Source organism: Pagrus pagrus (genome assembly GCF_965226575.1).
Source record: "Pagrus pagrus genome assembly, chromosome: 21".
In the NCBI taxonomy this organism is placed as follows: Eukaryota; Metazoa; Chordata; class Actinopteri; order Spariformes; family Sparidae; genus Pagrus; species Pagrus pagrus.
Window position 1 is genome coordinate 6,937,789 of NC_140208.1, and position 27,605 is coordinate 6,965,393.

Genomic DNA, 27,605 nt, shown 5'->3' on the forward strand with positions numbered 1-27,605 from the left:
CTGTATTGTCCCATAGTGTGGTAAACCAGTGGTTACATCCAGATGTCCAGATTGTGGAATTCAAGTTGGTGGCAGTAATTATAAAGCAGTCGAAGGATTTACTATGAAGACAGGACGAAGGTATTCATCTCTTCAGTCAGACAGTTGTGTCAGATTTTGGTGCTTGATTTAATTTGTGTTCCTCCTTGTGTGTGTAAAGAGTCAGAGATCAAACTCGGACAGGACACGTACTAGGAGAGGCTCGTCAGAGGTCTGAAACCCCTGAGAGACAGATGACTATGGCTCAGTGTTGCGTCCTGCGGCTGTTCACTCACCTCGCCATGCTTCAAGGAGCCATGAGAAATCAAAGAGTGAGACCAGATATGACATATTACAGGTCTTGAGAAGACAACATTATGTAATGTAATGTAATGTAATACTGTGGTGTTTCTGTTGTAGGCCGTTGCTGACATGATCCACCCCAGGCCCAATGACGTTTTCAACTTCCTGTGGGAACATCTTGAAAAGGACCTGAGTGTGTTGAGGCAGACGCTGGATCAGAACCCGGACAACACGGCTGTTGCTGTTCATTTGATCCTCAATACCTGCACAAAGTTCACTACAGGTGATACTGACTTTCCAACATAGTGTGAACAGGAGCAGGGTTTGATAGCCACCTCAGGACCTGGTAACTTTTCAGGAAAGATTACTGTACGGTTGTTTCATTCATGCAGGTGAACCAATCGCAAGATTCTGCTGATGGTGCTAATCCAAGTCTCCAGCCCAGAGATCCCAAAATTGACATCAATCCTTGACACAGAGTCAAACTCTTACCCACTTTAGACGGGATGCACGCTAACACTTTTAGCTTGAGATTTCAGCATAAAAAAGGGTGTAAATAACATTGTTTCAAGTCCCAGCCACCTCAGCTGTTGTGAACGTTTTTATTTAAATAAATTAAAGAATATTGGCCTGAAAAAACGCTCCTCGCCCACCATTTCCCTGGAAATAAGAGACGTCGTTAGCCACGTACACATTGCATTACTGCCATCTGCTGGAATGTCCATTGCCCCATCTTTTCTGGCATTGCCATGGCATATGTGAAAAGGTGCAACATGGTAAAGTTCCTGAATGTAGCTGCATGTGTGAAGAGTTAAATGTTATTCTAGTAATTTACCGGGATCTATGCGTGAAAGAGGCTTATTGTTCATGTGAAATACATGTGACATAACTCCCAATTTCAACACAGGTCAGCGCGGGGATCTCTCCTCCAGACAAGGACGGCAAGAGTGGGAGAAGCTCGTCTGTGGTTCTGCCATCAACCCAGTACTTAAAGTGAGGAATACAGTGTTTTAAAAACAGTCCAATGGTTGTTTACAAGTCTGTAACACAAAGACAGTGTGCTGCAGGATGGTAAAATCTTTTCTCTTGCACCTGCTGTTTTCAGGATTTGCAGAAGAATCTGTCTGAAGCTCAGAAGAGAGTCAGTGAGGACGATGGACTTGCCGGAGGCCCCCTGATGAGTCTCCTCTACGGGGATCCAGGGAAAATGTTGTCCCTCCCTTCTGACTGCCCGACACATCGCTCCTCTTTCTGGACTCTACCTGAGACGATGACAGTGGAGCGTTTCTCCCAGCTGGTGGGGGATCCACAGGAACGCAGCTCCTTACCCCTGCTCGTCATGTTCCTCAACAAGGTACTGAGCTTCATCAGGACAATGAGATAATCAGACTGCTCTAGAGCAGATTTGACATGTTTTAAAATCCTGATCTGAGGACTCACAGCTGATTTGATGGTGTGTTTGTCCCACAGGTACACTGTGTGAGGCAGCTCCATCACCTTCCCGAGCTGGCTGCTCTTCAGTCAGACCTGCTGAGGGCGTTTCCTCTGACGTCAGACGCGACACCGCAGAGTATTGCACAGATGTTAGAGCAATTACCAGCAGGTATGTCAGCCATTCATTTTTAATTGAACGTGCAACAACAAAGCTATAACTCAGACCCCACTGCTGACGTGACACATAGACAGACACACACTGGCACAGACTGAGCTTTCTCGCTATCCCCGTTAGGATACCAGAAGAAGATGCTGCGTGAGAGGGTGGAGAGATTCATGAAGGTGTGGAACAGCCTCAGAGCCGAGGTGGCAAACAACTGTAAGCATTCTTGTGGCTCTCATAAACTCCGACTGAATTGAGAAAAAGCGATGATCAGTCTTGAATTGAATCCCGTTCAGTTGAATCAGTGTTAACCCAGAGGTGTGATTAGTTGTGTCCTACACGTCTGCTTGTCTTCATGTCTTTTCTCCCATGCCTGTGTGTATATATAGCAGCAGACTTGGGTGTGGATGTGAACTTGTGCGAGAAGGAGGTGACAGCCGAGAGCTCTGGGGAGTTTCTGACACCGAGTCGGCATGGACCAGGTTCGTGTCTCCGAACGCTGGTCGACCTCCTGTTGACGACTCACAACAGCCTGGTGAAAGAGGCCAGGAGGGCGAGCCACCAGGAGGACAGGTCGGTACAGCAGGGCCAGAGTCAAGTCCTTCTTCTTCTTCCTTTTCTTTGTCTCTTCTTCTTTTTCATCTTTCCTTCTTCCTTCTTCTTCTTCTTCTTCTTCTTCTTCTTCTTCTTCTTCTTCTCCATCTGGACATTGTCACCACCAGCTGGGACTCTACAGTGTTCTCCTTGATAATACAGACAGGTGACAAATTACTAAAAACGTTTACTTTGCGATCATTGAGACGGAGGATAAAATGATGCCACCCCCATAACTTTCCAGAGATGTATCATCAAGTGTCATAGTTTCATAACCTGTTGTGCAGAGTTTTAGTATTTAATAAGCCTTCAGACTCATGTATATGACTGGATGTCGTCGATCCTACAGTATGACATCTTCTCACCTGTAACAACATTAAACTCATGATTACTGTGGTTTCATTTCCCCAGTGAATACAGTCTTCCTTTAGAGAAGATATCAGAGACCCAGCTGACCCTGTGCCACCCGGAGAGGGAGCTGCTACCTCTGGTTTTATCTCACTGCCAATACACCCTGAAGAAAGGTGGTGAGACGGGCACCAGCTACGACCTGCAAGGCATCCAAACCGAGCTGGCCCGTCGCTTTTTGGCTGGAAAACCAATTATCCAAGCGGTAAGAAACTAAACTAATCACAGCTGTATGCAGATGACGAGTAAGGCAACACTCTCTGCTAACCAGCTCTGTCATCCTCTCCATCAGGACACCTCGAGGTACCTGAACAGACACCTGCAGGACTTCTCTGTGGTTCTAACCGAGGTCAGAGGCAAGATCCGTCAGGTAAGACCCTAACTTTAGTACTTTACGGTACCGCAGTCTTCATCTGGAACTGACTAATGCCAGCCCAAGAATGTTCACAGTAGTTTCCCCTGTAGGATTTTGTGAGGCCGCTCTGTTAGAGGTCAAATTCCTTCCCTCACACTCCTCTCACTGACAGTTTCTCCGTCTGTACTTCAGGAGCCGCTGAAGGGATCGGTGAGCAGCGCCATGAGAACGGTGCTGCGTTCATACACAGATGTGTGCGATGCTGTGTACGTGGTGGAGATCGGCCTTCGCTTTCTGGGCAAAACGGGCGGAGATCCTCAGGGTCAACTTCTGTCCTACCTCACTGATTCTCTGCAGATGCAGCCACAGATTTCCAGCTCTGTAGCCAAGGTAGAAGCCTCCAAAACCACAGCTATTCCCATTAAATCAGTGCAATGCAAAGAATGTGATTATGAATGGGATCTCATTTTGTAAGCAATGCACTGTTACAAACAACCCTCCCTATAAAAACTCCCAACTGTTTTGTGAAATAAAAATGTTCGTCATGCCATACTCTGATCTAGAGCTGCAACGATTAGTTGATTCATCAATCACTTGATTGAAAGAAAACTAGGATGTGCTGATTTACTGTCATTTATGACCATAAATAAAGAGTCTCAGAGTTTTTGACAAAGTAGTTGAACAAAAATAGTCATTTGAAGACGTCACTTTAGGCACTGAGACATTGTGATGCACATTTTTTCCAATTTTTTATTCAATTTAAAGACTAAATGATTCATAAAATCTTAAAAAATAATTGGCAGATAAGTCAATAATTAAATTCATTGTTAGTTGCAGCCCTGATCTGATCTCAATGTTTGACCTGGTGCTGTTATACTAATTAAAAAAGGGAAGATCAAACTCCAAAACAGTAATTTACATGTTTTTGTCTATTGACTACGAATCAGTTTAAAATAACTTAGATTTTTCTTTGTGGAAGTGTTTCATTCCAGACATTCACTGGATACCATTCATTTTTGTAAACTATGAAAATCCAGTAACAGACTAATGAAACCTGCATGAATGACTGAACAAGTTGACTTATTGCTGCAGTGCAGATGATACTAAGATAAGGTAAAATGCAGACATTGTGATGTTCACTGTGATGGATTACACGAGTCAAGCAAGTGTAACAGTTTGTACATACAGAAATGAAGGGAAGCCTGTGGCTGAGCTAAAAGAAAACATGAAGTCACTTGAACCTGTATAACCCACATTACAAAAGCACACTGATATAATCTTTTGACACACTAAACCTGTTTGTTTCATTTCATTTTAGAGTCTCGCAGAGAGCAAACTGGAACACAGCATATTCACCTGGCAGCTCCTGACTTGTTGGAAATCTGAGCTCATGCTGAACAGAAACCAAGTATGTATTAATAAAGTCATACATTTTCAGGTCTTAACTACTGGATGTGGCAGAAATCCAGTAGAAATACAATCATAGCAAAGAATAACCCATGTTGAAATCTTATTTGGTGAAATTGAAAATCACCCATAGGAATAATATTTATGTTAAATTCTTAATGTGTCTTATATTAAAAGTGTCAAAAAAATGTTTTGTAGCAGTAAATATACTTAAGTATCAACAAGTAAAAGTAAATTATACATGTATTTACAAGTATGTACAGTATATACCATGTTTTTCTTTGGAGGGCCAAAACTAAAGCTTAATGGTGAACCACAAAAAAAATGGTTCTGACTCGTTATGTTCCTCTGCTGGCTGCTGACTGACCCCAAACACCACACAGAGTTAAATTATCTGGGCTGTAATCCTTTGAAAGTGTGCCTTCTTGCACGGCAGGCGCCCAGTGTTTGACCCCAATAAAAGCCGAATTTGAGGAATTGCACCGCAGCTCCTGCCCCAAAGCACTTTCTTGTTGTCATCACATTGAACCTTGATCGCACTAAATTGACGACCATGTTTCAGGACCCGTTTCAGAAGCTGCCCTCAGAGTTCCAGAAGAAGCTGTCTGAGGAGGAGAGGAAGGAGCTGAAGGGTTTCCTCGCCGTCACAGATGTTGAAGCTTTTACTTTAGAGCTGCATGAAATCCTCCTGCTGAAGACGAGCAACGCCGTGCCTGACGATGGTTACCAACCACACTGGGAGTAAGCACAAGCCATTTGTATCCCCCCCTCCCTCTGTGGTGAAAACACATCTGATTTACCATTTGTGAGTTTTTGTAGGAGGTAATTCACCAAATGGTAAAACAATCCCAAAACATTTGCATTATTGACATTCATTCCCTGGTTTACCCAAGAGGTGTTTTTAGGACTATATATAATTTATGATGAGCTCATGAATGTCAGAAGTGTGCCTGTTGTCAGTTCAAAGATCACCGCCCTAGTCTGAAGGAATCTCACTGATCCTAGACAGCTTTAATCAGAGTAAAGTGTGGAGGTCTCACCCGGGACTCTCCCCTGGGATTTGGAGCCTATTGACATCCAGGACCAGAGTGTGACCCCTCCAGGCGGCCATCTGTCAGGGGAAAGGAGCTTAAGTTGTATCTCCTCAGCCGCAGGTCCTCTCTATTGAGGCAGCAGCTGGGCAGGGACGTGAATAGGAATGCGTGTGGTGAAAACAATGGATGCAGTGCTAACAGTTGTTTTCTTCATTCCCTCCCTCCCTGCTGTCTCCAGCATCAGGTCCACCTTAGAGAGCCATTTGGATCGGAAAGACCTTCCACCTTTGCTGGAGCTCGAGTCTCTGCCGGAGGACATCAACCTCGAGCAGGCGGCTGATGTGTGGAGGGCTGCTGTAGAGTTTAGAAGGAGATAAATCATTTCTACTGATGGCTGAATTATTAGTTTATCTTTCTTTTATGTGATTCTTGTTGTTATTGATACATTTTGCTTATGGCATATCTGGATTGCAATTGACTGTTAATTATTGATTCCCTCCATATAAAAGGATGATCAGTTTCAATGATGTAAATATATATATTTTGAGATGTCTTATTTGTTAAGGGTTCGAATGAGAGAGAAAGTGAAATGAAATAAGTAAAGCAGGCCTTTTTTTGTTATTATGTCATGTTCAATCTGTTAATGAGGTATCAGGGAACAATAAATAAATTAAAAATAAATGAAGTGGAACTTTGTTTTCTGTGGAGGAATTTCCCAACAACACAGATAACTTGGAAAAATGTCACTTTTGCCATCTGTGCAAAGTCAACCAAACCGTTGCTTGAGACACGCCCCCTGGAAGCTGCACAGTGGACAGACAGCTCCGTCCAGCAAATCCGATGGACGAACAGAGAGACAATGCTCTCTCTCCACCAATCACAGTCGTCGGTGGGCAGAGATTATCCGTGTTGTTACCACAGAGATGATGTTACGCGTTATTTGGTTCCCCGTATTTGTCTACTGAGTCAACGGAGTACTTTCGCTGGGTATCAGGGGACCGTGTTGGGAATTAAAGCCGTGAAAGCGTACTGGAGCTTATCGGCGATGGTGCCATCCAGCTTCTGAAGTAAGTATTTACCGCTGACTTGCTTTTTTTCCGCAACCAGCATGTTTTTGTTGTTGATGCGAGCAACGTTAAAGACGTTAACTGTTAGCTAGAAACGCTGGCTTTAACAAGACTTCATTTGAAAACCAACCGTTTTTATTTCTCTTCACAAACAACTTAATAATGATCGGAGTACAGTCGTTAACGCTATCTTAAACGAGGCGGTGATTTAATCAACCAGTCATCGTCTTTTAATGACGTTACTCTGCAAAACATCCCGATTTGCAGCGGTTGGGATAGTCAACAAGGTAACGTTATCAAGGGCTACAGTTACCGTTAGTAACGGTTTAATAATTGTGCTAGCTTACTGTAAGGTTGACGTTACCACAAGCTATATAACTAGCAAGTATTATTATGTTAGCATACCTTGCGTTGGCTAACGACAGCTGTATTTTAGCTCCAGTGTTGTCTCATACGCACTTTGACAATGTGTATCATAAATGTCATGCTTTACAGTCTTATTCTTTTTGATGGGATGATGGTAACGTTAGCTAACAGAGCTAACATACACCTGCCACAGTGTTGCAGTTGTGGTAAAATGTTGTCAAGAGCAAGCAAATGTTTGAGGGGAGCTTCTTTGGAAGGTGTTGCATTTTATTCATGGTATAACCAATGAACTATCATGGGTCGTAGCTAAGATGATAAACAGGTAAAAGCCCCATACAGCACATTACAAATGTAAGTACTGTTAGTTACTCATTTGCACTTCCCAGCTGGTGTAAAAACAGTGAGTGGTTTTGTTGATCGTTACCCTGGGAGACAAAACAGTCAGGGGAAAGTGGCTGCTGTTTCCTCTGTTGTGGTTGTGCCCACTGAATCTCTAGGGAAGTAAGTGTGGCCCATTCTGTCTAATATCCCAGCCTGTTTTACTCTCTTCCAGCTTTCCAGAGGATGCATACAACACGCAGCCCTTCATCCATCCCCACAGGTGTCTCAGGAGATGCCTTGGACCTCAGCTTGTCAGGCTCCCAGCTCTCTGTGTCCAAAAGACCCAGCAGTGCATCACCTGGGAAGTACTTCTCTCGGTCTGTGTCTGTTTCTGTGGCGAGTGACAGCAGAGGAAAACGCAACACTCTAGTGAGTAACTGCCACATGTGTGCTTTTGTACCGCAGATTATTTATGAGTTGAGATAATCTATCCAAGATGCAGGAATGAGAAAAATCAGGACAGTCCCTGAGGTCGCTTGCTTCAGTATTCTCCATACTGATGAGTGTGTAATGTGTGCACAAAGATCTTATAAGTCAATAACAAGCCTTTTAAATCCACAGAGCGATGCCAGCTTTGGGAGCTCCCGCTCCATCAAGAACCTGAGGAGGTCCAACAGCACCACTCAAGTTAATCAGCAGGCCAACATCAGTTTAAGGTACAAACACACACATCCATACACACCTCCTGCTGTAATAACACTGTAACCATTAATGCTTTTAAGTAGGGGCGAGAATCACTGTAACCTACGATATGATACAATCCACAAAATGTTTGCAATGTTAACAATAATATCATGATACAGTGATTCTGTGATAATCGTTACATTGCAAGGGAGTCTTGCAAATTGCAAGAATTATTGTGTTGTGGTGTCAGTTTCACAGAATTTGACGTGAACTGAGATTAAACAATGTATAAAAATGGCAGAGCGTCCATGCTTAGTGTCTCTTTAGCACACATACTGACTGCATCTTGTCCATATCAATGTATACCATCATTTTAGTGTAAAAAAGCCACTCATTGGCAATATGTTTAAAGGATGGCTCAGTTAATTCTGTTCAATCTGCGTAAATTAAGTTTACAGACGTTTACACCACAAGGAGTGATGAAGTAGTGACTCTGGTAAAGCAAACTGTCAGGGGAATCTGTTTAGAGTGCATGCATGTATTAATACGAATATGTACAAATGGTACAAATACAGTGTATCGATACTCGCATAGCAAGAGGAAGCAGTACAATATTGATCTTTGGTCCACCCAAACTCATAACACATTTACAGAAAAATTTCAGTGAAAATCAGTATCCCCTCTCATGTCTCTGAGACTATTTTCCTCATTCCTTATCACTGACATTGACAAACTAAACTGCATATAGAACAGTATGTGCTGTTACAAGCTCTCTGCAAAGCCCTGGGGCAAAGTTGCTCTTAAGATTCAGTCAGATCATCAAATGACCTTTATATTGACATACGTGCTACTGAAATATGAAGGCCGTGTTATTGGAAATGACGGAAAAGAATGTATTTGAGATAATTTGAGTCAGACAGTCTTGTATAACCTGGAACAGCGTCTGTAGCTCAGTCAGCCCGTGTGGAGTCTTTGCTCTTAAAACCAGAGTGCTTCTCTTCAGTGAGCAACAGCTGGCAGCCCTGAAGCTCCAGCACTTCGGACAATGGGAATTGTGGCGCGCCAGCTCCTGCATGATAAAGAGCAGAGGGAAGCTGGGGCGGCTGTTGCTGGGGTCGCGGGGTGCAGGAACTTGCTTTGTTCCAGGTTAGAGGGGGAGGGCCAGGGCCTTGAGGTCAGGTTACCCCCTCCACCAGGAGCCAGTGAAAGGAGAAGTGTGTGTGCATGCTCTGTTTCTATTGTCCGGCAGCTGCCGCCACTAACCCCTCCCCTCACTGCCTCTGAGGATGCAGAGCAGAGGGGCTTTAAATTTGAAGACGTTCTAAATACCCCCTCCAAGTCCTAAAGGCAGTCAGTGGGTCACTCAGCACCCCTCTCCCTCTCCACTGCTTCCTCCCTGCCATGCATCTCTCTCTGAAAAGTAGAGGAATGTGCTGCCTGAATAGTGTTGTCAGATAGCTTTTCACTGAGCCAGCTGGCTTCAACCCCCCCGAAGACACACGCTCACTCGCACGCTCATTTGTAACCAGACAGAATCAGCCTGCACAGCACAGGCAGGCTGCAGTTCAGATACCAGCGGAGGCCAAGCCAGACAGGAGGTCACCCTACATCTGTGCCTCATGATGGAGGTGTTGGTGTGTAAGGCTATTTGAAGGATGAATGACAGGCCATCGGGATCAACATATGCATGCACGCATTTACATGGAATCCATAACGGAGTTCCCCCTAGCAGACGGTCAGCTGCCACATACTGAATTCCAGTACTTGTGGGGGAGAAGAGACGGGGATGAGTCCCGTTTCTGCAGCTGTCATTACAAGATTTAATCACAAAAGCTGCCACTAAAAGCACGACTCAAGGTCCCTGCTTTGTGTTTCGAGTTGTTTAATTGTGTGTTGTGCACTACTTAAGTCCTTGTTTCATTGAAATTGAGCCCTGAATGTGCTTTTCCCCCACCGAAAAGGACAGATTTAAAATAATCTTCTCGGGTCACTGCTACCACATTAGCCTTGTAAAGATTCAGTTTACCCAAATTGCAAATTGCAAAAAACAAACAAACATGTCATCCTTTTTTTTTATCCTATGTTCTGGTTGGGCGATTGGACGAATATATCATCTCCTTTTTCTGGCATTTTTAGTTGTTTTATTTTGCTGGTTGAATGGTCTGCGTTTGAAAAATGAGAGCTGCTCCCGGCTGACAGCAGAAAGATGTGGCAGGGACAGAGTGAGAAGCCAAAAATCCACTTAAATCCACCTTTTAATCCTAATAACACTGTGTATTTTGTTTCCCTCAGTGACCCTTTGGTTGATGGCATAAAGTATATTGTAGTATTGCTCTACATAAAACAACAGTCCTAACCTGTGGCTGGTTTGTTTGTGTTTCACAGTCCAGGCCAGAGTGAGGACTACCTGTCCCTGTTCGACAGCAGCTCAGATGGACGCAAGAAACTGGCCAGCCTCAGCAAGGCCTCACCAGACAGAACCACATGGAACATCCTGGTAAAAAAAAAAAAAAAAGGAAATATTTCTAACAGAACAAATAAAAACTACAAAGACGGCAAATATACATTACTGAACAAAGTTTGCTTTTTAAGAAAAGGAGGTGGGAGTCACACCTGCAAAAGCTGAGTCACCTTTGGTTCTAAGTTTAGATTTCGAGACAGCCAAGAGGCCTTTGTCATTAGACCTCAGTGGTCTTAGCACAGAGAAGGGGTCAGCCCTGTATTGTGACGCAGCAGTGGCAGCAGGTGTCTTCCAGAACCACAACTCGTGACTAAGACCTTTGTGTTGCTGCTTCGGCCTCAGTTCAAGAATTGTTACACCCCTAATCCTGATCATCATATTGTCTATGCTAAGTAGTTAAAAGGCGTAGCTAATACCGGTTGACCAAGCTTACCGAAAGTGTTTCTACCTGTCCAAACATTAAACAGATTTCAGTTTTATGGGTATCAAATTTGACAGTAGTTCAGGGTGTAACCAGTGTATGTTTCCCTCCTTTCAGGACGACCAGCCCAGAGCTTTCCCCCTGCACTCGAGCTCCCGCAGCACTGGCAGCGTGGACTCTCCCACCAGCCTGAAGAAACGGGAGCCTGGCATCGCCCTGGCTGCCACTTTCACTGCCAACAACAGGTGGGAAGCGAGTACTTGTGCTGACACATGCACAGGAAGTAGTGCGTGTAGAGCAGGGACAAGCCCAACATCAGCAATGTGACTACTTGCACTGCAGCATTCTGGATTTTTACCTTCTTCTCGTGTTTCATACCTGTTGATCACAGCAGCTGATACTGCCTTCAGGAATTCCACCCACACACAGAGGTTTTCTTCCGAGAAAATTGCCACACAAAAAAAGATTTGTGTGGGCAGGGTTTGAGATGAAGACAGTATCAGTTACTGTTATGCCTAGAAGGGGGTGAAGTGAAAATAAGGGCTGTGGCATTCTAAATACTTAACACAAATTGATCACAAACACATCAGGTTTCCTTAGTTTGTAAGTCAGAAGTGTCATTGTGCCTTTTATGTTTTTCCCAGGAGCAACAAGGGAGCTGTGGGGAACTCTGTCACCACCATCCTGCACAACAACTATTCTGAGAAACCACTCACGCCTAAGAGCTCCAACCAGAAGCCGTCCTTTAAGTATGTCCTGAAATTAACATACCTGCTCGCCTGATATGGTTTGGAGGTTTTATTAGGTCTAAACCAATGAAATAGACTGATATTGGCCATAAAGAAAAAATGTTTGACATCAGCCATTCAGTGTTGGCTGCCTACAAAATGATCAGTATCATGTGGTTTGTTGGAAGTCAGACTTACTGGGTGTATTATTATGATCATAATAAGACTTTTTATTGTGATGTTCTGTAAGTGCTTGAAATGATATTGAATGTTATGACATTACAGCAAAATAGACAAACCTACTGGATGTCACTTCGAGATATCAACTATCAGCATCTTCAGTAAAACTCACCTCAGTTGAGCTCTAATATTTAAGGACTCGTGGGTGACATTTCTTAAAATTTCCAATGATATTTTTCTTTCAGCAACATCCTGAAGGCCACAGCAAACGACGAAGTGTCACTAGAGAACGGCTCCCTGACTAAGTCTCAGAAGAATTTCTCTTCAGTCTCCCCCACATCCAACAACAGATCTCCAGTGTCGGCCCAGCACGGCAGTCCCGTCCTGTCTCGAAGGAGGGAGGTCACTGAAGAGGAGGCGGAAAGGTCAGACCCACGAAACAGTTTCAGATGGCTGCCTTCATAGTGTTTCTACTGTGTGTTTACTGTTCAGTTGATGTTCTTTTGTCAATTGCTTTGTGACTCATATCAGTTTCTTTGTGTTTTTCAAGGTTCATTCAGCAGGTGAACCAGGCAGCCCTCACTATCCAACGCTGGTACAGACACCATGCCAAGAGACAACACACTAACCAGGCAGCGCTCAAATGCATCCTCGCCAGTAAAAGAAAGGTATCCATCTGTCCCTAGGCTGCCTCTCATTCTCCATGGTCTAAACTGGTTTTATCTTTCTCTCTTTCTATTGCTACTGCATTAACACTATCTGTGCCTTTCCCTTTTAGGAGTGGGAGGAGAGAACAGAAGAGGACAGTCACCTGGAGCAGCAACAAAAGAAGGATGACGATAGAAAAAGGATTCGTGAAGAGAAAGCTCGTCTGGCCCGCCTCGCTGCCATCCAGGTGCTCACATGGGGTTTACTTCCAGCAGTCCACTTACATAATGGAGACATATTTCAAATCAGAAGCATCTTTTGTCTGACATATCTGACTCAGTATGCTTTAGGGCTGCACAATCAAACAAAATATAATCAAAATCATCACAATTGTAATATTCAAGTCCATTAAATGTGTCCATTAACATGTGCTATTGTAAATGAAGCATTGTGGTTTTACTGAGAGTCGCAGCCTACAAATCATATTCACCAGACATGAAGGAACATGCTTCGACCTCAGCAACAATCACAACATCATTTTTATATTTTTTCCAGTTCATACGTAATGCTGAAATTCCATTCCCACTAAAACGGGACTTGTATCGCAATCTTAATATCTGTCAAAATAGTTGCAATATGTTTTTTAAATTATTTTTTACATATTGTTCAGCCCCAATAAAGCCCACATATTTAAAATCATGCCCCCAACTTGTAAAAAAGGTTTTCTTTAAATACATTTTATTTTTGACGTTGAGATTCTCATCTGTGAAAACTGCTCTTGAGGCTTTTCAGAACAAAGTAAAAAGACAAACAGACAAGTATCTGTAGAGCAGCACTGCAAACAGAACCAAAACAAAGTCAAAACCCAGAGTAACTTAATGTATATGATGAGTTGACACAGTGACCTACATTTGGATCCAAATCTACTTCATTAGCTCTTGCGCTTGTCACCCTTTTTAACACTTTATGACCCGTACTCTTGACATGTAGCTCAAATTCAAACATTTGAATCAAGCGTGTTTGTAAACACTCTCCCTAAATTGCAACACTGTCTAATGTCTCCCTCTGCTGGTATGTTACAGGAGCTGCAGCAGAAAAGAGCCCAGCGGGTTGGAGAGGGGCAGCACACAGCTGAGGTGGAGCTGGAAAGCCTGAGGCCGACCGGTGTGGTGGGACGCAAGAAGCCGCCTAGGATTTCCCCGATCAACAGAAGTCCGGCCTCACCGAGCAACAACAGCCCGATGTCACCCACCGATGTGAAAGCTAAGAACACAGGTGTGTATGTCTCTGATCTGCGTTCTTTTAACTTTAATTACATTTTCAATAATTTAGAATCATGTTTGTTGTGAGATGAGATCAGGATTGTGTTGTTATAAAAGTATTGATTTGTTTTGCGTTTCCACAGACTCCAATTTGAATGTTGTGGCTGACTTCAGTGAGCTCACTTTCAGGGCCATTTCTCCAGCTTTGTCCAATAACAGAGGCTCTCAGTGTTCTCAGGTAAATAACTCATCCTCACATCTAAGCTCCTCACTTCCTTCATTCTCTCTCCCTTTCTCCTGACATTAACTTCATCCTTTCTGTCTTTCCCCTTGCAGGATCAGGAGGACAGAGTGCAGGTAGACATCTGCTTAGAGCAGCAGCATCAGGAGAACGACAGGAAAATGATTCGTAAAGAGAAAGCTCGTCTGGCCCGCCTCGCTGCAGCCCAGGTGATCACATCTGATGTGAGTACCTTATTGAAAACCCTAATTCAGAGTTAATGCAATGTTTTTACAGTGACTAAGTTTGGTTCTCTTGATTGTCTAATGTCTCCCCCTGGTGGTGTTTTGCAGGAGCTGCAGCAGAAAAGAGCTCAGCGGGTTGCAGAGGTGCAGCACGCAGCTGAGGTGGAGATGGAAAACAAGAGACAGACGGGTGTGGTTGGACGCAGAAAAATGCCCAGAATTTCCCCGATCAACAAAAGTCCAGCCTCACCGAGCAACAACAGCCCGATGTCACCCACAGATGTTAAGGCTAAAAACACAGGTATGAACAGTATGTCTCTGGAGCATTACATCATGAACACCAAAAACGTCTTATATCCAGTTATGGTTGCTAAACACGTGGCCTTTTTGAAGAAAATCTTCACCCAGAAATGAAAGTTCAGTCATTATCTCCTCACCTCCATGTTGATGGAAAGTCAGGTGGAGTTTTGAGGCCCACAAAACATTTCTGAAGCTTCACAGTAAAACAGCGTTACAGCATTTTCCTAAACAACTGAAGTAGATGGGGACTTGTTTTAGAATGTGTAAAAAAAAAAACAACTGAAAAAAATATATAATGTCTAAATAAAGCTCATCTGGTTCAATTCAAGTCTCTGGAAACCTTGAGAGCCCAGATTGAAAAGATTGTTATTTGCACCCAACGCACAGTCCAGTGGACACTTTTAGCTTAGCAGCTACAGTCAAGATTTCTGCTCAAAAAAGGGTGTAGATTTTTCTTAAACATGGAAACTCCGTAATAAATTTACTGTACTGGTTTAATGTCTCCACAGACTCCAATTTGAATATTGTGGCTGAGTTGGGTGAACTCTCCAGCTTCAGAGCAGTTTCCCCAGCTTTGTCAAATTGCAGAGGCTCCCAGTGTTCTCAGGTAAGTGGTTAAAAACGTTCAACTGCACTTTAAAATCACTGATCCGTAATCCATCGTCAAACTTTTAAAGCAGTTATGGCAGTTAAGCAGCTATTTGGTCCCTTTATGAGCATGTTTGTTTTGTCCGTGCTCCAGGAGATCCTGCAGAGGTCAGTGAGTGTGGAGGACCAGCGGCAGGGAGCTTTGTCCAGCAGAGCTCAGTCAAAAACCACCTTGAACGAGCTGCTGGACACCCTGAAGCTGTTAGAGGAGGAGCCAGAGCGGCTGTCAGAGCCAAAGTGTTACCACAAAGAGAAATATGCCTGGATAGATGAGGTGAGACTTCCTCAGTGCCACATGTCTATCATCTAAACTATAAATAATGTTGTACTACGTAGTATTTTTGTATTAGTCAAATAATTTCATTACTGTGTCTCATTAAAGGACGGAGACTCCAACTCTCTGACCACCGACAACCTGGAGCGTCACGGCCAGCTGAGTCACCACCCTGCGCTGCCAGACGGGGGCGCCCTTCTCTCTGAGGCCAAGCTGCAGAGCATCATGAGCTTCCTGGATGAGATGGAGAAGTCCGAACAGGAGAGGCCACGCTCGGTTACTTCAGGGTCACACAGAGAGGTCAGCGTCTGGAGCACACACATTTTTATTTCTTTGTCTGTTTAATGACCAGCTTTGGTTCCCATTCCAATAACCGCCTGCTTTTATATTTGATTCAGACAGCCTTGACATATGTTTAAGTATTATGGTTGTATGTTTTTCCCATAAATAGTGAGGCTCATTTAGCCAATCTGGAAAATATGTTCATTCAAATTGGAGCTAGATGGTTTAGATGGGTCAGTCAACCCAAATCTTCATCTGTGGTCAGATCATGTTAATCCTGCTGTTGTGTCAACTAATTGTTGAATGTTTCCTGTGTGATCTCAGGCTGTGTTGTCAGAGGAGGAGCTGGTTGGTGTCGAGCAGGTGTCTGCCACCGCTGCTGAGGTCACCAGCTCCATGATGAGAATCAAGCTAGAGCTGGATGAGAAGAAACGCACCGTGAATATGCTGCAGACTGCACTGGTGAGAGAAATGCACACATTACAATACAAGTGTTTGGTCTCGTTAGCTGCTGTAGATGACAATTCCTTGACCTCAGGTATATTTATCTTCTCTGTCACCTCTCTTGTCCATCAGGCCCAGCAGAGGGAGCTGACGGTGAGACATGTGAAGGAGACCGAGAAGGAGCTTAACAGGAACTTCCAGCTCCAGAAGGAACAATATGAAGCCACCATCCAGAGACATCTCACATTCATTGACCAGGTAGGTCTACATACATACTGCAGCGTAGTGCTGGGCAATGTCAATATTATATGGTTATTGTGATAATAGACTATATATTGGATATATTTTGGATATCGTGATGTGGTATGTTTCCCTCATGGTCTAAGATCTGTTCTTTCTGCAGCTGATCAATGACAAAAAGGCTTTGAGTGAGCGCTGTGAAGGAGTGGTGGGAGAACTGAAGCAGGTCGACCAAAAGTACACCAAGAAGATTGCACAGATGCAGGAGCAGCATGAAATGGTGAGATGGACAAGCTCTTCCCACCAATAACAGTCTAATGTTTCCCTGAAGTTTTCACTGCAAAGAACTTCTGCTTCTCTGCTTCTGCTTTGCTTCTTGTGTGATCGTCTTTTGTAACTTGCTTTCTTGCAATGCTGCATTTGTCTAACTGTCTTTTCTCTGTTTTCCCCTTCTCTTCTTCTTCTTCTTCACTGTCTTTCTCTGTCTGTGTCTGTATATCTGTTTTTTCCTGGCTTTTAGGTGTGGCAAATTCTGGGTCCCTTGTGTGAGGTAACTTTTTTTTCTCCTCTAACGCAGTCATCCTTGGCACGTTCATCTCTCATTCTACCGTTCATTCTTCCACTCATTTGTCTGTCCCTCTCCACTTCTGTTGGACAGTCTGTCTGCATGTGAGTCTCCTCAGTCTTTTCTCATTATCACTAGATTTAGATATAAAGTTTACATTGCTTTCTGTTATTAGGTTAATTGTCTTGTCCAGAATTTGTTTGAACCCTCCTCTTCCTCAGATTACCTGTGTGGGATTTTTTTTTACTTTTTTCACCTACAAAGTACCTTCTTTGCTTTAAATAAGACAAATAACCTGCTGCTAGTGTACCAGCGGTCCTCACCACTACAGTGCCACCGCACTATTACACAAAACCACCATAATTTACCCTCTTCCTTCCTCCACCCCCTCCCTCCGCAGGAAATCAAGAAGTTAAAAGAGCTAATGAGCGCCACAGAGAAGATCCGGCGGGAGAAATGGATTGACGAGAAAACCAAGAAGATTAAAGAGATCACTGTCAAAGGTAAACAGAGCCTCACCTCACAGCGGAAACCCGAGATTAAAACATCTTTACCAAAGCTCTGTTAAGATCAGGGCATAAACAAGCAAATGTGTGTAATGTAATCCTGAGTAAGTCCACTCTGCTTTGGGGTAACTTTTTCTGTCTGCCCTTATCAAAATCCTCTGCTGTGCAGATGAAATGCATCCTGTAGCAGCAATGTGGCATAATGTCATCACAGGCGACTTCTCCTCAGTATTGTTTTAGGATACACAATGTGAATCCCATATCTACTTTGTGTGGGGCAGCTGAGGCGTAACTGCACCGAGTCTGGTCATATTGTGATTTTTGTGTGATTGGCTTCCTTGACAATAAATGGGTGGGTAATGTGGTTAAACGATGAAGAGGTACAGTTCTGTTTCCAGTAACTTACCATGTTGTTCCTCTGTTTCCTCCTTGTAATGAGCAGATTCAGTGAAAAGTCAGTAAGTTGAGCAACTGTTGATGAGCTGTTTGTACAGTCACAGGGCTTAAGAACCCACAATTGATGTACTTCTTTGACCAGTAATCTCTGTTGTCACTGATACTAAGAGCTCAAATAAACCTCTTGCCTGATTTGACTGATGGATAATCAGACTTCATTTAAATAAACATGACTCATCCCATACTATTCATCCCCGCTGTAATCATTTTGCAGGCCTTGACTCGCTGCAGAACATTAACTGTTTTTTTTCCCTCCTCCTCCTCCCTCAGGTCTGGAGCCAGAGATCCAGAAGCTGATTTCGAAGCACAAACAGGAGCTGAAGAAGCTGCGGACACTTCACGAGGCAGAGCTGCTGCAGGCGGACGACAGGGCGGCTCAGCGTTACGTCCGCCAGTGTGAGGAGCTCCGCCAACAGCTGGAGAGGGAGAAGGAGGAGCAGTGTCAGAGAGAGAGGGAGCTAGCCAAACAGAGGTAGGCTGTCACATCACCATCAGTCATCACTATACTGTACTTACATCTATATATTTTTTTCTTATTTCATTTAGATTCTTTGATAATTGTGTATTTCATAGACGCTATGAGTATGCAAGCACCACACACAAAAATGCACCAATAAACACTGTAGATTAGGGGTGTCATGATTTTAATTCTAAAATAGAAATATTAATAATAATGAGCTTTCAGTGGTAATCATCCATACAACAGCAGGAGTGGATTTCCCTTTAAATTCGCCTACTTGCGCATGTCCAAAATTAAACATAAAAAACATAAAAAACATTTAAGACAACACGGCTAGCTTACCATTAGCCTGCAGCTACCCGATTGGCTGTCAGAGATGTTGGGTTTGTTTTCTTTTCCAGAGATCTTTTATTGATTTGTAACAAACTGAACTTGTCTTTTGTTGTTTATTGTCGAGTCCCTGAAGGCTGGTATTTTTTGTTGAACTCTAAAATCTTTATTTTGGTGGAATATTATTTGAAGTTGCCGAACCCTAACCTGCACAAAGCCACCAGGATAAAGTCAAGCTGTTGTTGTAAAATACCCCTATCATTTTAAATGATGATGAATTTGAATGACATTCGTCATGGCACAAAACCAATGATATGTTGATCTTTACAAATCCAGATGCAATAGTTCAACAATGGCATAGCCGTCAGTGCTAAAAAAGAATGTTAAACCTGAAAAATTGGATCAAGTCGTGACCAAATTAAAATTAAATCGCAGATTTACAGAATCTTAACACAACCTTACTGTTGATGGCAGCTCACAGCCGGCTATAAGAATAAAACCGGAAAAACATCCAACCTCATCTGAAATAAAGGAAAAACTAAACAGGAAGCAGCTTCAAAATAAAGGTCTTACAAACCAAGCACCCTGTGTAGTGCTTAATGCATTAAAACGTGAGAGAGATGGCCTTCAGTCTTAACAGTTTATTCAACATCCACCTCATGACTATTTCTGGAAGCACTGACATCATGCTGCCTGTACTGGCAAGAGGGCAGCGTGACCCACAGAGAGACAGAGATTACATTCTTGAAGAATGATGATTAAAGGCTGTTAGCTTGAGTTTCATTAATCAGTCACATGTGTGTAATAATCATAGTGTTTATGTAAATTTCAGCAGCCCGTGTACAGTCACATTCAGGTGTGTTTATGCGCGTGTCTTTGTTTATGTATCAGATATGAGAAGCAGCTTCAGGAGGAGGAGCTGTCTCTGCAGCAGCAGAGGAGGCGTCTCTACAAGGAGGTGGCAGATGAGAAAGAGAGGCTGGCTCAGCTGGCTGCAAGGTGAGGTCAAAGGTCACCTGTCTGTCTCATTCCACAGTGAACGTCTGAAGACATAATTCAGAGTCGTTTATCGTGAAAGAGACATCTCCAGAAACTCTCACTGTAGTCTCCAGAATTAGAAGCTGAATCAGTGGAAAAAAACTTCAATGTGTTCAGTCCAGTGTTATGGTTTGGCTCCAGTCTAGTCTGGTAATGTTGAGGAATTTTTACTGGCGCAGCTTCAGGGTAAGAGATGGTTACTAAAGAGTAGAGGAACTGTTCCTTTAATCCCCACCATCCTGCTCCTGCTGAGTGTTTGTGCTTGTAAGTCTTTCTCCCCTACAATCTGCAGTGAAGATAAGACACATGTCGCCCCTATAGATTTTTTTTTCTTAAAATGGGAACCTTTTAGGAAGTTCTACTTGTGTTCTGTGGCAGCAGTAGCACTTTAATGTAGGCAGGTGCCTAAACCAGCATTTTGAACCACTTGTAAGCATGGAATTATGGAAGTCTTGCCAAGACAGTAAAAAGAGAGTTACAGTGATCGAGACAAGAGGGAATAATCATCTCAGACTGAAGTTTAGCAACATTGCTCAGCTGGTAGAAACGGGAACAAACCAAACAATATACATGCTGGTCAAGACTCAAGGGCTGGCCCATAAAGACACTTCCGATTATGAAGGGTAGGTTCAAAAGAGGAGGAATAAAGAGATGTACGTATATAGGGATCATTTTGGTTCCTTGTTTGAAGGTTCTTCTTTGTTTCTTGTGTTCCAGGCAGCGCGCTGAGCTGGAGGACCTGCGGAGGCAGCTGGAGGAGAACAGCTCTCTGGCTGGACGAGCCCTCAGAGAGGAGCTGGATAAGACCAGAGAGGAGCAGGAGAGGAGACATCAGGTGATGAGAATAACATCAGAATCATTCATTTTCACACTTCAACACAATCTTCTAACATGTTGTCTCAAAAATCTGTCTAGTATCCGCACCTCGAACAACATCCATCAGATATCTTCGACAGTTTGCACAAGCACTATATGCTTATTGAATTTTGTTGTTGTTGTTGTGTAACTAGGTGGAGATGAAGGCGTTACAAGACCGTTTAGACATCGAAAAGCAGACCTGGGAAGAAAACTACAAGAAAAAAGAGGTTTGTTGACATTCTGTTCAGTCTGTGGAGCCACTTTCTTCTTTTGTTCACAGTTAAGTGTAACATTCACAGAATACCTTGTAAATATTTGTTCTAAGATTTCTAGTGTTTTGCGTGCAGCTATTTCAAATACAAGAGGATAAACTTAACTATCAGTGTAAAAAAAAAAACAGGAACTGAGCTTCTCTGCTAAAAATGGTCTTTTTCCATCGTATGTTGTGACGTTGGCAGGTGGCATATTTCCAGCTCTCTGGAGTGCAGCAAAGTGAGATCAGCTGGTGCTTTCCAACTCTACTTAAATATAATTTGGATGAAACCCTGAGGGTGTGGATCACCTATATTAAGGAAGTTCAGGGTCAATAAATGAGGGATTTTTATGACAATATTTAAACTGTGAGTGATCCAGGCAGGAACTTGGAACTTCACTGTGGAGATATTTGTTTTTAGGAAAAAATTAACCAATAAGGAACTAATGACAGATGTTTCTGAACCTGGGTGTGCCAGGTTAAACCAAAATTTCCATCTTATAGATATGTGTGTCTTAAGTCAGACAGACAGCATGTGTGTTTTGTGTGTCCACAGGAAGTGTGGTTGCTGAGTCGCGAGCGTGAGCTCAAAGAAGACCTGCGACGAGAGCGCGACAAAGAGATTGAGCTCGCCATCTGGACGCTGGAGGAGGAGACGAGCAAGGACAAAGAGGAGTGTGAGAGGGCGGCTGACAACAGGTGATACGACAGTCACACCCAGTTCTAATGTTTACCCTTTAAAGGGACTGTTCAGCCAAAAATCGAAATTACATATTTTTTTTACAGAGAGGGAAGAATGCATCTACTCCCGGAAAATAAATTGAATATTAATATATCAGATCTACATATGCGGAACAATATTTCTGTTGTTCCCTTGTATTTTGCAAATCCTAGTTGCACAATTTCTCTTCAGCTTCGCCAAATGTTTCAAAAGTTTTAATGAGCACTAACCACCAATTGACACTGTTCTCAGGGTGAAGCGTGTGAGGGAAAAATACGAGTCTGAGCTGAGGGAGCTGGAGCGCTCTGAGAGGTCAGCCGTTGAGAAACAACAAGAGCTGAGGAAGCAGCAGATGGAGATGGAGGCAGAGCTGATGAGACTCCAGGCCATGCTCAGACAGAAAGAACAGGAGACCAAAGACATCACTCAGGTCAGGAGCCAGTCCCTGAACACATTAAAGTCAATTCAAATGTCAGTACCACACAAAAATAAAACAGATTCCTTTTGAACTTGTGTCTTCAGACCAGAGACAAGCTGGTGGATGAGCGCCGCAGCCTGGCAGAGGTGATCAGGCAAGAGTTTGCTGACCGGTTGGTGCTGACAGAGGAGGAGAACCGAAGGATGAAGGTGGAAGTGTCAGAAGTTCGAGCGAGACTGCGGCTGGAGGTGGAGAGGGTCACCAGGGAGAAGGAGGAGGAATTGGCTGAAGTCCATCAACGGTAAGATGACAAGATGAACTGAATAAAAGTCATTTTTATACCTATCTGCAAGCATGGTGGTGTGCTACTTTAATTGTAATTGGAGATATGGTTCAGATAAATAACTTGAGGAGAATGGGCAGTCTTGCCTTGTGCTTCTTTGTAAGAGAGGATCTGATGAACTGATTTCACCAGTTGGCATATTTTGAAGTAACTACGCCCAAAGCACTATCTGTAATCAGCAATATGAAACTCCTTTGTGCGTCTGAGAAAAGACTGTCTCAGGATTCAGGGCAGCAACATTAAATAAATGTTATTGGAGGCCATCTGGCTCTTTACAATCCGTTCTGTTCAAGGTGTGAAAAGGAATCCTGGCACATGTTTTAAACCTGCGCTTCAACATTAATAAAAGGTGGAAACTTGAGCGGTCCGCTCAGCGCCTGCTTTGCCAATTTCTCTAAGAAGAGAAATGTGAGGAGAGAGGAGTGTTGGTGCTATTCTGAAGATGACCTGATTATTGTCAACGTGGGATTCAATGTGGCTTTTCTGTCTCCCTAGAAGCAGATTTTTATATGAGCAGTTTATATGACATCTACACTATATGTGTGATGTTGTATGATGTTATAAATCTCATTATAAAACCTATGCTTCAGTGGAAAGGCTCAAATGTTTGAGTAATTTATTTTTTTTAAAAAGGGCCAGATACTCTGACTCTAACTTCTTGAATGTGAATATTTTCTGGTTTATTATGACAGTAAACTGAAGATCTTTGGGTTGTGGACAAAACAAGATATTTGAGAACTTTTGTGTCTTTTTTTGTCATAAAAAGACAAAAATGTACAATGTGTTAGGTGGTCTCTAAATACTCTCTGGCTTCCCTGCCTTGTCCAAGACAATCTTTAAAGAAGGCCTGTAAAAAAGAAAAAAGGCTCAGTAAATTCCTAGAACAGCTGGTCACTGTAATCTTTCGCAAAAGTTATTCAAACAGGAGGAAATAGTACATTTGTCTGGGACTATTTTCAGATACGGATTAACACACTTTTGGTGTTTTAGCGAGTATTTGGGGCAGCTGGATGGTGTCTGTGAGATTGAGTCGAAAGAAATTACAGTGTTCATGGTGATGAAGGAACAAGTCACTCGGTGCAACAGTGTGGTTGCAGTCATTGATGTGTGTTTTTGGACAACAACAGAGCTCTATCGTACATGATACATTCTGGGTTGGTGTGTGTCTTTTTAGAGGATTTCGGGTTTAATGGCCCCTGTTTAATGTCGTCTTTTCTGTGATTTGGCAGAGTGAAGGCGGCCATCTTGAAGAAGGAAGAAACTGTCAACAGCCTCAGGAAGCAGCATGAGGTGAGAGGCCTGAAGAGTGTCTTTCTGTCAGGCCATGATCAGTAAGAAAAGAAAACACAGTTGGAGAAAGATGATCGACAGCATGTATAAACATCTTTCTGTCCTCTGATAGGCTGCCCTGAAGAGGGCGGACCACCTGGAGGCCCTGTGGGAGCAGCAGAGGAAGCAGCTGCTGGAGAAGTGACTGACAGGAAGGCCTGGTTCTATCTGTGTGGACCTCTCCTCTCTGCCCTCCATCGTCCCCCACGCTCTCTGCTCTGAGCCCCCACCTGATGTTGTTTTCTCCCCTTTGGACGTCGTTCCTGCCAGCAAGACTGAACCTGTGGAACTTCAGAGGGTTGAACAAGTGACTTGTCCTACCTCATTTGAAGAATACAAAATGAGGAAATGCACTGGGCCTCACTGTATAGCCCCATCCAGGCATGAAGGAGCGTGTTGTGTTGGAACTTCCCCAATTTAAATGCCACAGACCAGGTGGCACCAGATGAAGACTATAGGTGGACAGGAACCATTTTTCTTCCTCTTCTTTCCTTCTGCTGCAGTTGCAGTTTGCTGCAGTTTTTGTGACCCCCCTCCCCCTTCTCCCTCCCTCTGCAGTCTGTGGGAGCAGGAATGCCTCCATGTTCCCCACAGAGCTGCCACAGAGAACAGTTCCAGATGTTTCTGAAACCAGCCCGGGCCTGCGCTGGTGTAAAGTGGGAGAAAATGAGGGGGTTGCTCTTCCTGGAGGACCAGGACTCACGGATCAGTCAGCATCAGAGCTACAGTATGAGCTTCTGTCTGTACCAAGTCTCTGTTGCCCCCTTTTATCTGTTGAGTCATGTGTTTAGCCCCGGTGCCCCCTTGAGGCAAGAGCTAATTACAGAATCTATAACCTCTGCCTCGCTGCAGCTCTGTGACCAGCTCTGACAGGTCTGTTATGTGTCTTACACCAAAGATTGGATCTAACAAATACATTAGAAGTATTGTACTAACTAGGGGTGTCACGATTTGGATTCTAAATCGAAAATCAATTGAAATGAGCTTTCATTTTTGTTAATCGAAATCAAAAGCAGGATCTTTGATTCTCCCAGAGATGTTTTCTCTCTCCGACCCGCCTGCTTGCATGTGTCCCAAGAAACAGAAGACGCTTTAAAAAGGACACAGCTAGCTTAGCCACAACCGGAAGCTGCGCTTCCAGACACTTGAGAAAACGTTGGGTTTATTTTAATTTTCAGATATCAATATATTGACCGATAAACACATTTTTTTACAGTGATCCCTCATAAATGGTTATCAAACAAGTAACAGTGGCAGGATATGTTACCGTCAACTTCACTGGGAATTTAATAATTATACATTCCCCCAAGCATCTTTTCACATTATAATCTCTCTCTAAAAAAAGTTTTAATATCAGATTATATCAGACTACATATAATTATATGCCAATATCAATATATCTTTGATAGGCTCATATCAGCCAGCGGCGATAAGATTAAATATGAGTCAGGGAAAATAGCCTTATCTTTTTTAACAGTTTTTGACAGTTGTAAGGGTATAAAACCAATGACCTGTGTATCTTTACAAATCCAGATGCAGTAGTACAACAATGGCGTAGCCGTCAGTGCTAAAAAAGACCATCAAATTGTGACTGAAATCAAAAGTAAATCACAGATTTAGAGAATTGTGGTACACCTTTGTGTCAAATCTGTTGATCTTTACAAATCCAGATGTGAAAGTCAATAACAATGGCATTGCTGTCTGTGCCGAAAAATGTTTAAATGGAGAATCGAATCATGGATCTGAAGAATCGTGACCCCCCGAGAACTAACACTGGTTACTGACCGAAGTTAGAATGAATGTTGCTAGAAAGAGAGATAGGATGTTTAGGAAACTTGAAGGAAAAGGAGAGAAGAAAAAGCAGGATGTCTGATGGCATGTTTGAGGTCAAAGACAAATGATAGTAGAGAGAAAGATTCTGAATGTGAGGAAGAAAGAGGAGGATGGTGGGGTTGGAGGGAGGGAAGAAAGAAGGAATGCGCATAGAAAATGTTTATAGGATTAGGAGAGCAGAGCTGGGAGAGAGTGGGCTGGTGGGAGGGTCTGTGGGGCACGAGGCATGTGACCAGAGCTATGTTAAAAGCCATATAGGTTTTTTTTTGCCCAGCCTGATTCAGAGGCTGCGACAAAACACATCAAACTCAACAGGCAGAGGGGGCCTGGAGTCACACACACACGTAAACTCTCCGTGTTTGGATGTTTGGATACTGCAGCCAAAAACTCTCAGCACTTGCAAATTTGTGTGTCATTGTTTTTTTTTTCTGAAATGTTCCTTCTTCTTGTCTAATTTCTTATCCCTTATAATGATGGGAGATATTTGGAAACCCCTCTCACAGACACAGAAAGTCTTTGTGGATAAGATTTCACTAAGAACGGTCCATAGCATGAGTTAGTCCGGGGTGGTTTGGGGCGGGGGGGCTGTAACAAGAGTGTGTCCTGCAGAGAGAAACTCTAAACCTGAAAGTAAAGCCTGTTATTGAGGTGCGACATGATGTGAAAGACCACACTCTGATTGTAAAAGCCCCGCTGCCTCCAAATTAGACCTCGGATCACAAAATATTTATTCTGATTCGCTTTATTTATTCTCCATTGTAGTGCTTTTACATGTTACTGGTCCACAGAAAGGGTCAAGGATTCGAAGTCCATCGACACATCAAGTGTTTTCATTCCTTTTGCAAGAATGCTAAACAGTTAGTTGGCAGAGCCGATAACTGCCATAGAAACACTTTATACCTATGCCATTTGTAGATGGTTTAAATACAGTATGTCAAGTTTTTCTGACATGGAAGTTGTCCGAGCCACGATGTAAAGGGTTCATATGAAGTGTAATGGGGTGGGGGGTGGGGGGGTAATGTAGTGTAGCTTTATGGGTAGTGTAGTTTCTGACCTAAGAAGTTTTAAAGGAACAATTAACCCAGAATGAGAATTCAGTCTTTATCTACTGACCTCCATACCGATGGAAAGTCAGTAATGACTGAATTTTTAAGTTTTGGTAAAATTATCCGTTAAACTAGAGTGAATGTCACATCTGCCAACTTGCTAACCAGTAAACCAAATATTGAAATCAACTCCTCATAGAACAAAAATGAGATAAAATCCCAGGTTGGAGTCTTTCAGGGAGACAGAAGTGTGTCAGACATCACTGTGGGATTCATGGTGACTGACTGAGCTTCACTGTGAGTCACTCTGTCGGCGTGGAGGCCTGCAGGCCCGCTCGCTGCCTCTCGCCGCTCTGCTGCTGTTGGCACAACAGACGGGGCTGCTGGCCTCGAACCCGGGAGGGCGGCCATGTGAGTTGGCATTCCTCGCGCATGCCCGTCCTACAAGTGCCAATGAGCCCTGTGAGCCTTTTGTGTGTATGTGTGCCACCATTCCTCCCAGTTTGACCTGAGATGACCCTCGCGAGTCAGATACAGACTCACATACACAAGGCACCGCCGCCTGTTTGTTTTTCCCATGTTACTTTGCGTACAAACCATTCCAGCTGTCGTCGGTTATTGTTCTGTTTTCTATACGTGTAACCGTCTGTGTCCAGACGCATTCTGTAGATCTTGCACACCCTGTTTCTTACCTTGTTTTAGTCTAGTCTTTATTGTTACTCACGCTGATGGTTTAAAAACTGTGAAGACGATGGTGACTGATCCTACAGCACAAAGAGAATAAAAAGCAAAGACTGTTGGGAAGACTCACTGTGTTCCTTGTTTCTGTTCACTGTGGTAAACAGACAATTGTTTGCTTGTTTCTGTTCCCCGCCCTCCTGTCATCCCTCGCTGACTCAGGTCGTAACTCATGGGTTCGGAGACGGAGAAGAAGTGTCTTTA

The 27,605-nt window shown here is 43.4% G+C and overlaps 2 protein-coding genes across 3 annotated transcripts in view; both read left to right on the forward strand.

Moving 5' to 3' along the window:
* The window catches only part of rnf213b (ring finger protein 213b), a 30,575-nt gene extending 24,190 nt beyond the window's left edge, over window positions 1-6,385 (forward strand). The window contains exons 51-64 of the mRNA XM_084342203.1: window positions 17-120; window positions 200-350; window positions 439-604; window positions 1,229-1,314; window positions 1,427-1,675; window positions 1,792-1,924; window positions 2,051-2,134; window positions 2,308-2,491; window positions 2,924-3,125; window positions 3,213-3,290; window positions 3,468-3,665; window positions 4,594-4,683; window positions 5,245-5,423; window positions 5,955-6,385. Coding sequence (XP_084198329.1) covers window positions 17-120; window positions 200-350; window positions 439-604; window positions 1,229-1,314; window positions 1,427-1,675; window positions 1,792-1,924; window positions 2,051-2,134; window positions 2,308-2,491; window positions 2,924-3,125; window positions 3,213-3,290; window positions 3,468-3,665; window positions 4,594-4,683; window positions 5,245-5,423; window positions 5,955-6,093 — 2,043 coding nt within the window. The 3' untranslated portion in view covers window positions 6,094-6,385. The remainder of the gene's footprint in view (window positions 1-16; window positions 121-199; window positions 351-438; window positions 605-1,228; window positions 1,315-1,426; window positions 1,676-1,791; window positions 1,925-2,050; window positions 2,135-2,307; window positions 2,492-2,923; window positions 3,126-3,212; window positions 3,291-3,467; window positions 3,666-4,593; window positions 4,684-5,244; window positions 5,424-5,954) is intronic.
* A 175-nt stretch (window positions 6,386-6,560) lies between these two features.
* cep131 (centrosomal protein 131) lies at window positions 6,561-27,469 on the forward strand. Of its 2 annotated transcripts, XM_084341617.1 has the most exons (30): window positions 6,561-6,783; window positions 7,703-7,899; window positions 8,092-8,186; window positions 10,540-10,651; window positions 11,154-11,281; window positions 11,681-11,785; window positions 12,190-12,369; window positions 12,495-12,612; window positions 12,723-12,839; window positions 13,675-13,867; window positions 13,998-14,092; window positions 14,191-14,319; window positions 14,428-14,620; window positions 15,129-15,226; window positions 15,362-15,541; window positions 15,650-15,841; window positions 16,148-16,285; window positions 16,400-16,525; window positions 16,671-16,787; window positions 17,028-17,057; window positions 17,473-17,575; window positions 18,305-18,506; window positions 19,716-19,823; window positions 20,580-20,697; window positions 20,873-20,947; window positions 21,530-21,672; window positions 21,947-22,124; window positions 22,217-22,413; window positions 23,685-23,745; window positions 23,858-27,469. In XM_084341617.1, exons 2-30 carry the CDS (start codon window positions 7,714-7,716, stop codon window positions 23,927-23,929), a joined length of 3,789 nt encoding a protein of 1,262 aa, XP_084197743.1. In that variant the 5' UTR covers window positions 6,561-6,783; window positions 7,703-7,713; the 3' UTR covers window positions 23,930-27,469. The 2 variants fall into 2 exon arrangements, with proteins under 2 accessions (XP_084197743.1, XP_084197744.1); XM_084341618.1 differs by lacking the exon at window positions 17,028-17,057 and having other exon boundaries at window positions 6,562-6,783.
* Window positions 27,470-27,605: the final 136 nt, after the last annotated feature.

Coding starts and splice junctions, on each gene's coding strand:
- cep131 (XM_084341617.1), top strand. CDS start 7,714: ATGCATACAACACGCAGCCCTTCATCCATCCCCACAGGTGTCTCAGGA. Junction 21,673..21,946: donor GAGAGGGCGGCTGACAACAG/GTGATACGACAG, acceptor CACTGTTCTCAG/GGTGAAGCGTGTGAGGGAAA. Junction 22,125..22,216: donor AGACCAAAGACATCACTCAG/GTCAGGAGCCAG, acceptor TTGTGTCTTCAG/ACCAGAGACAAGCTGGTGGA.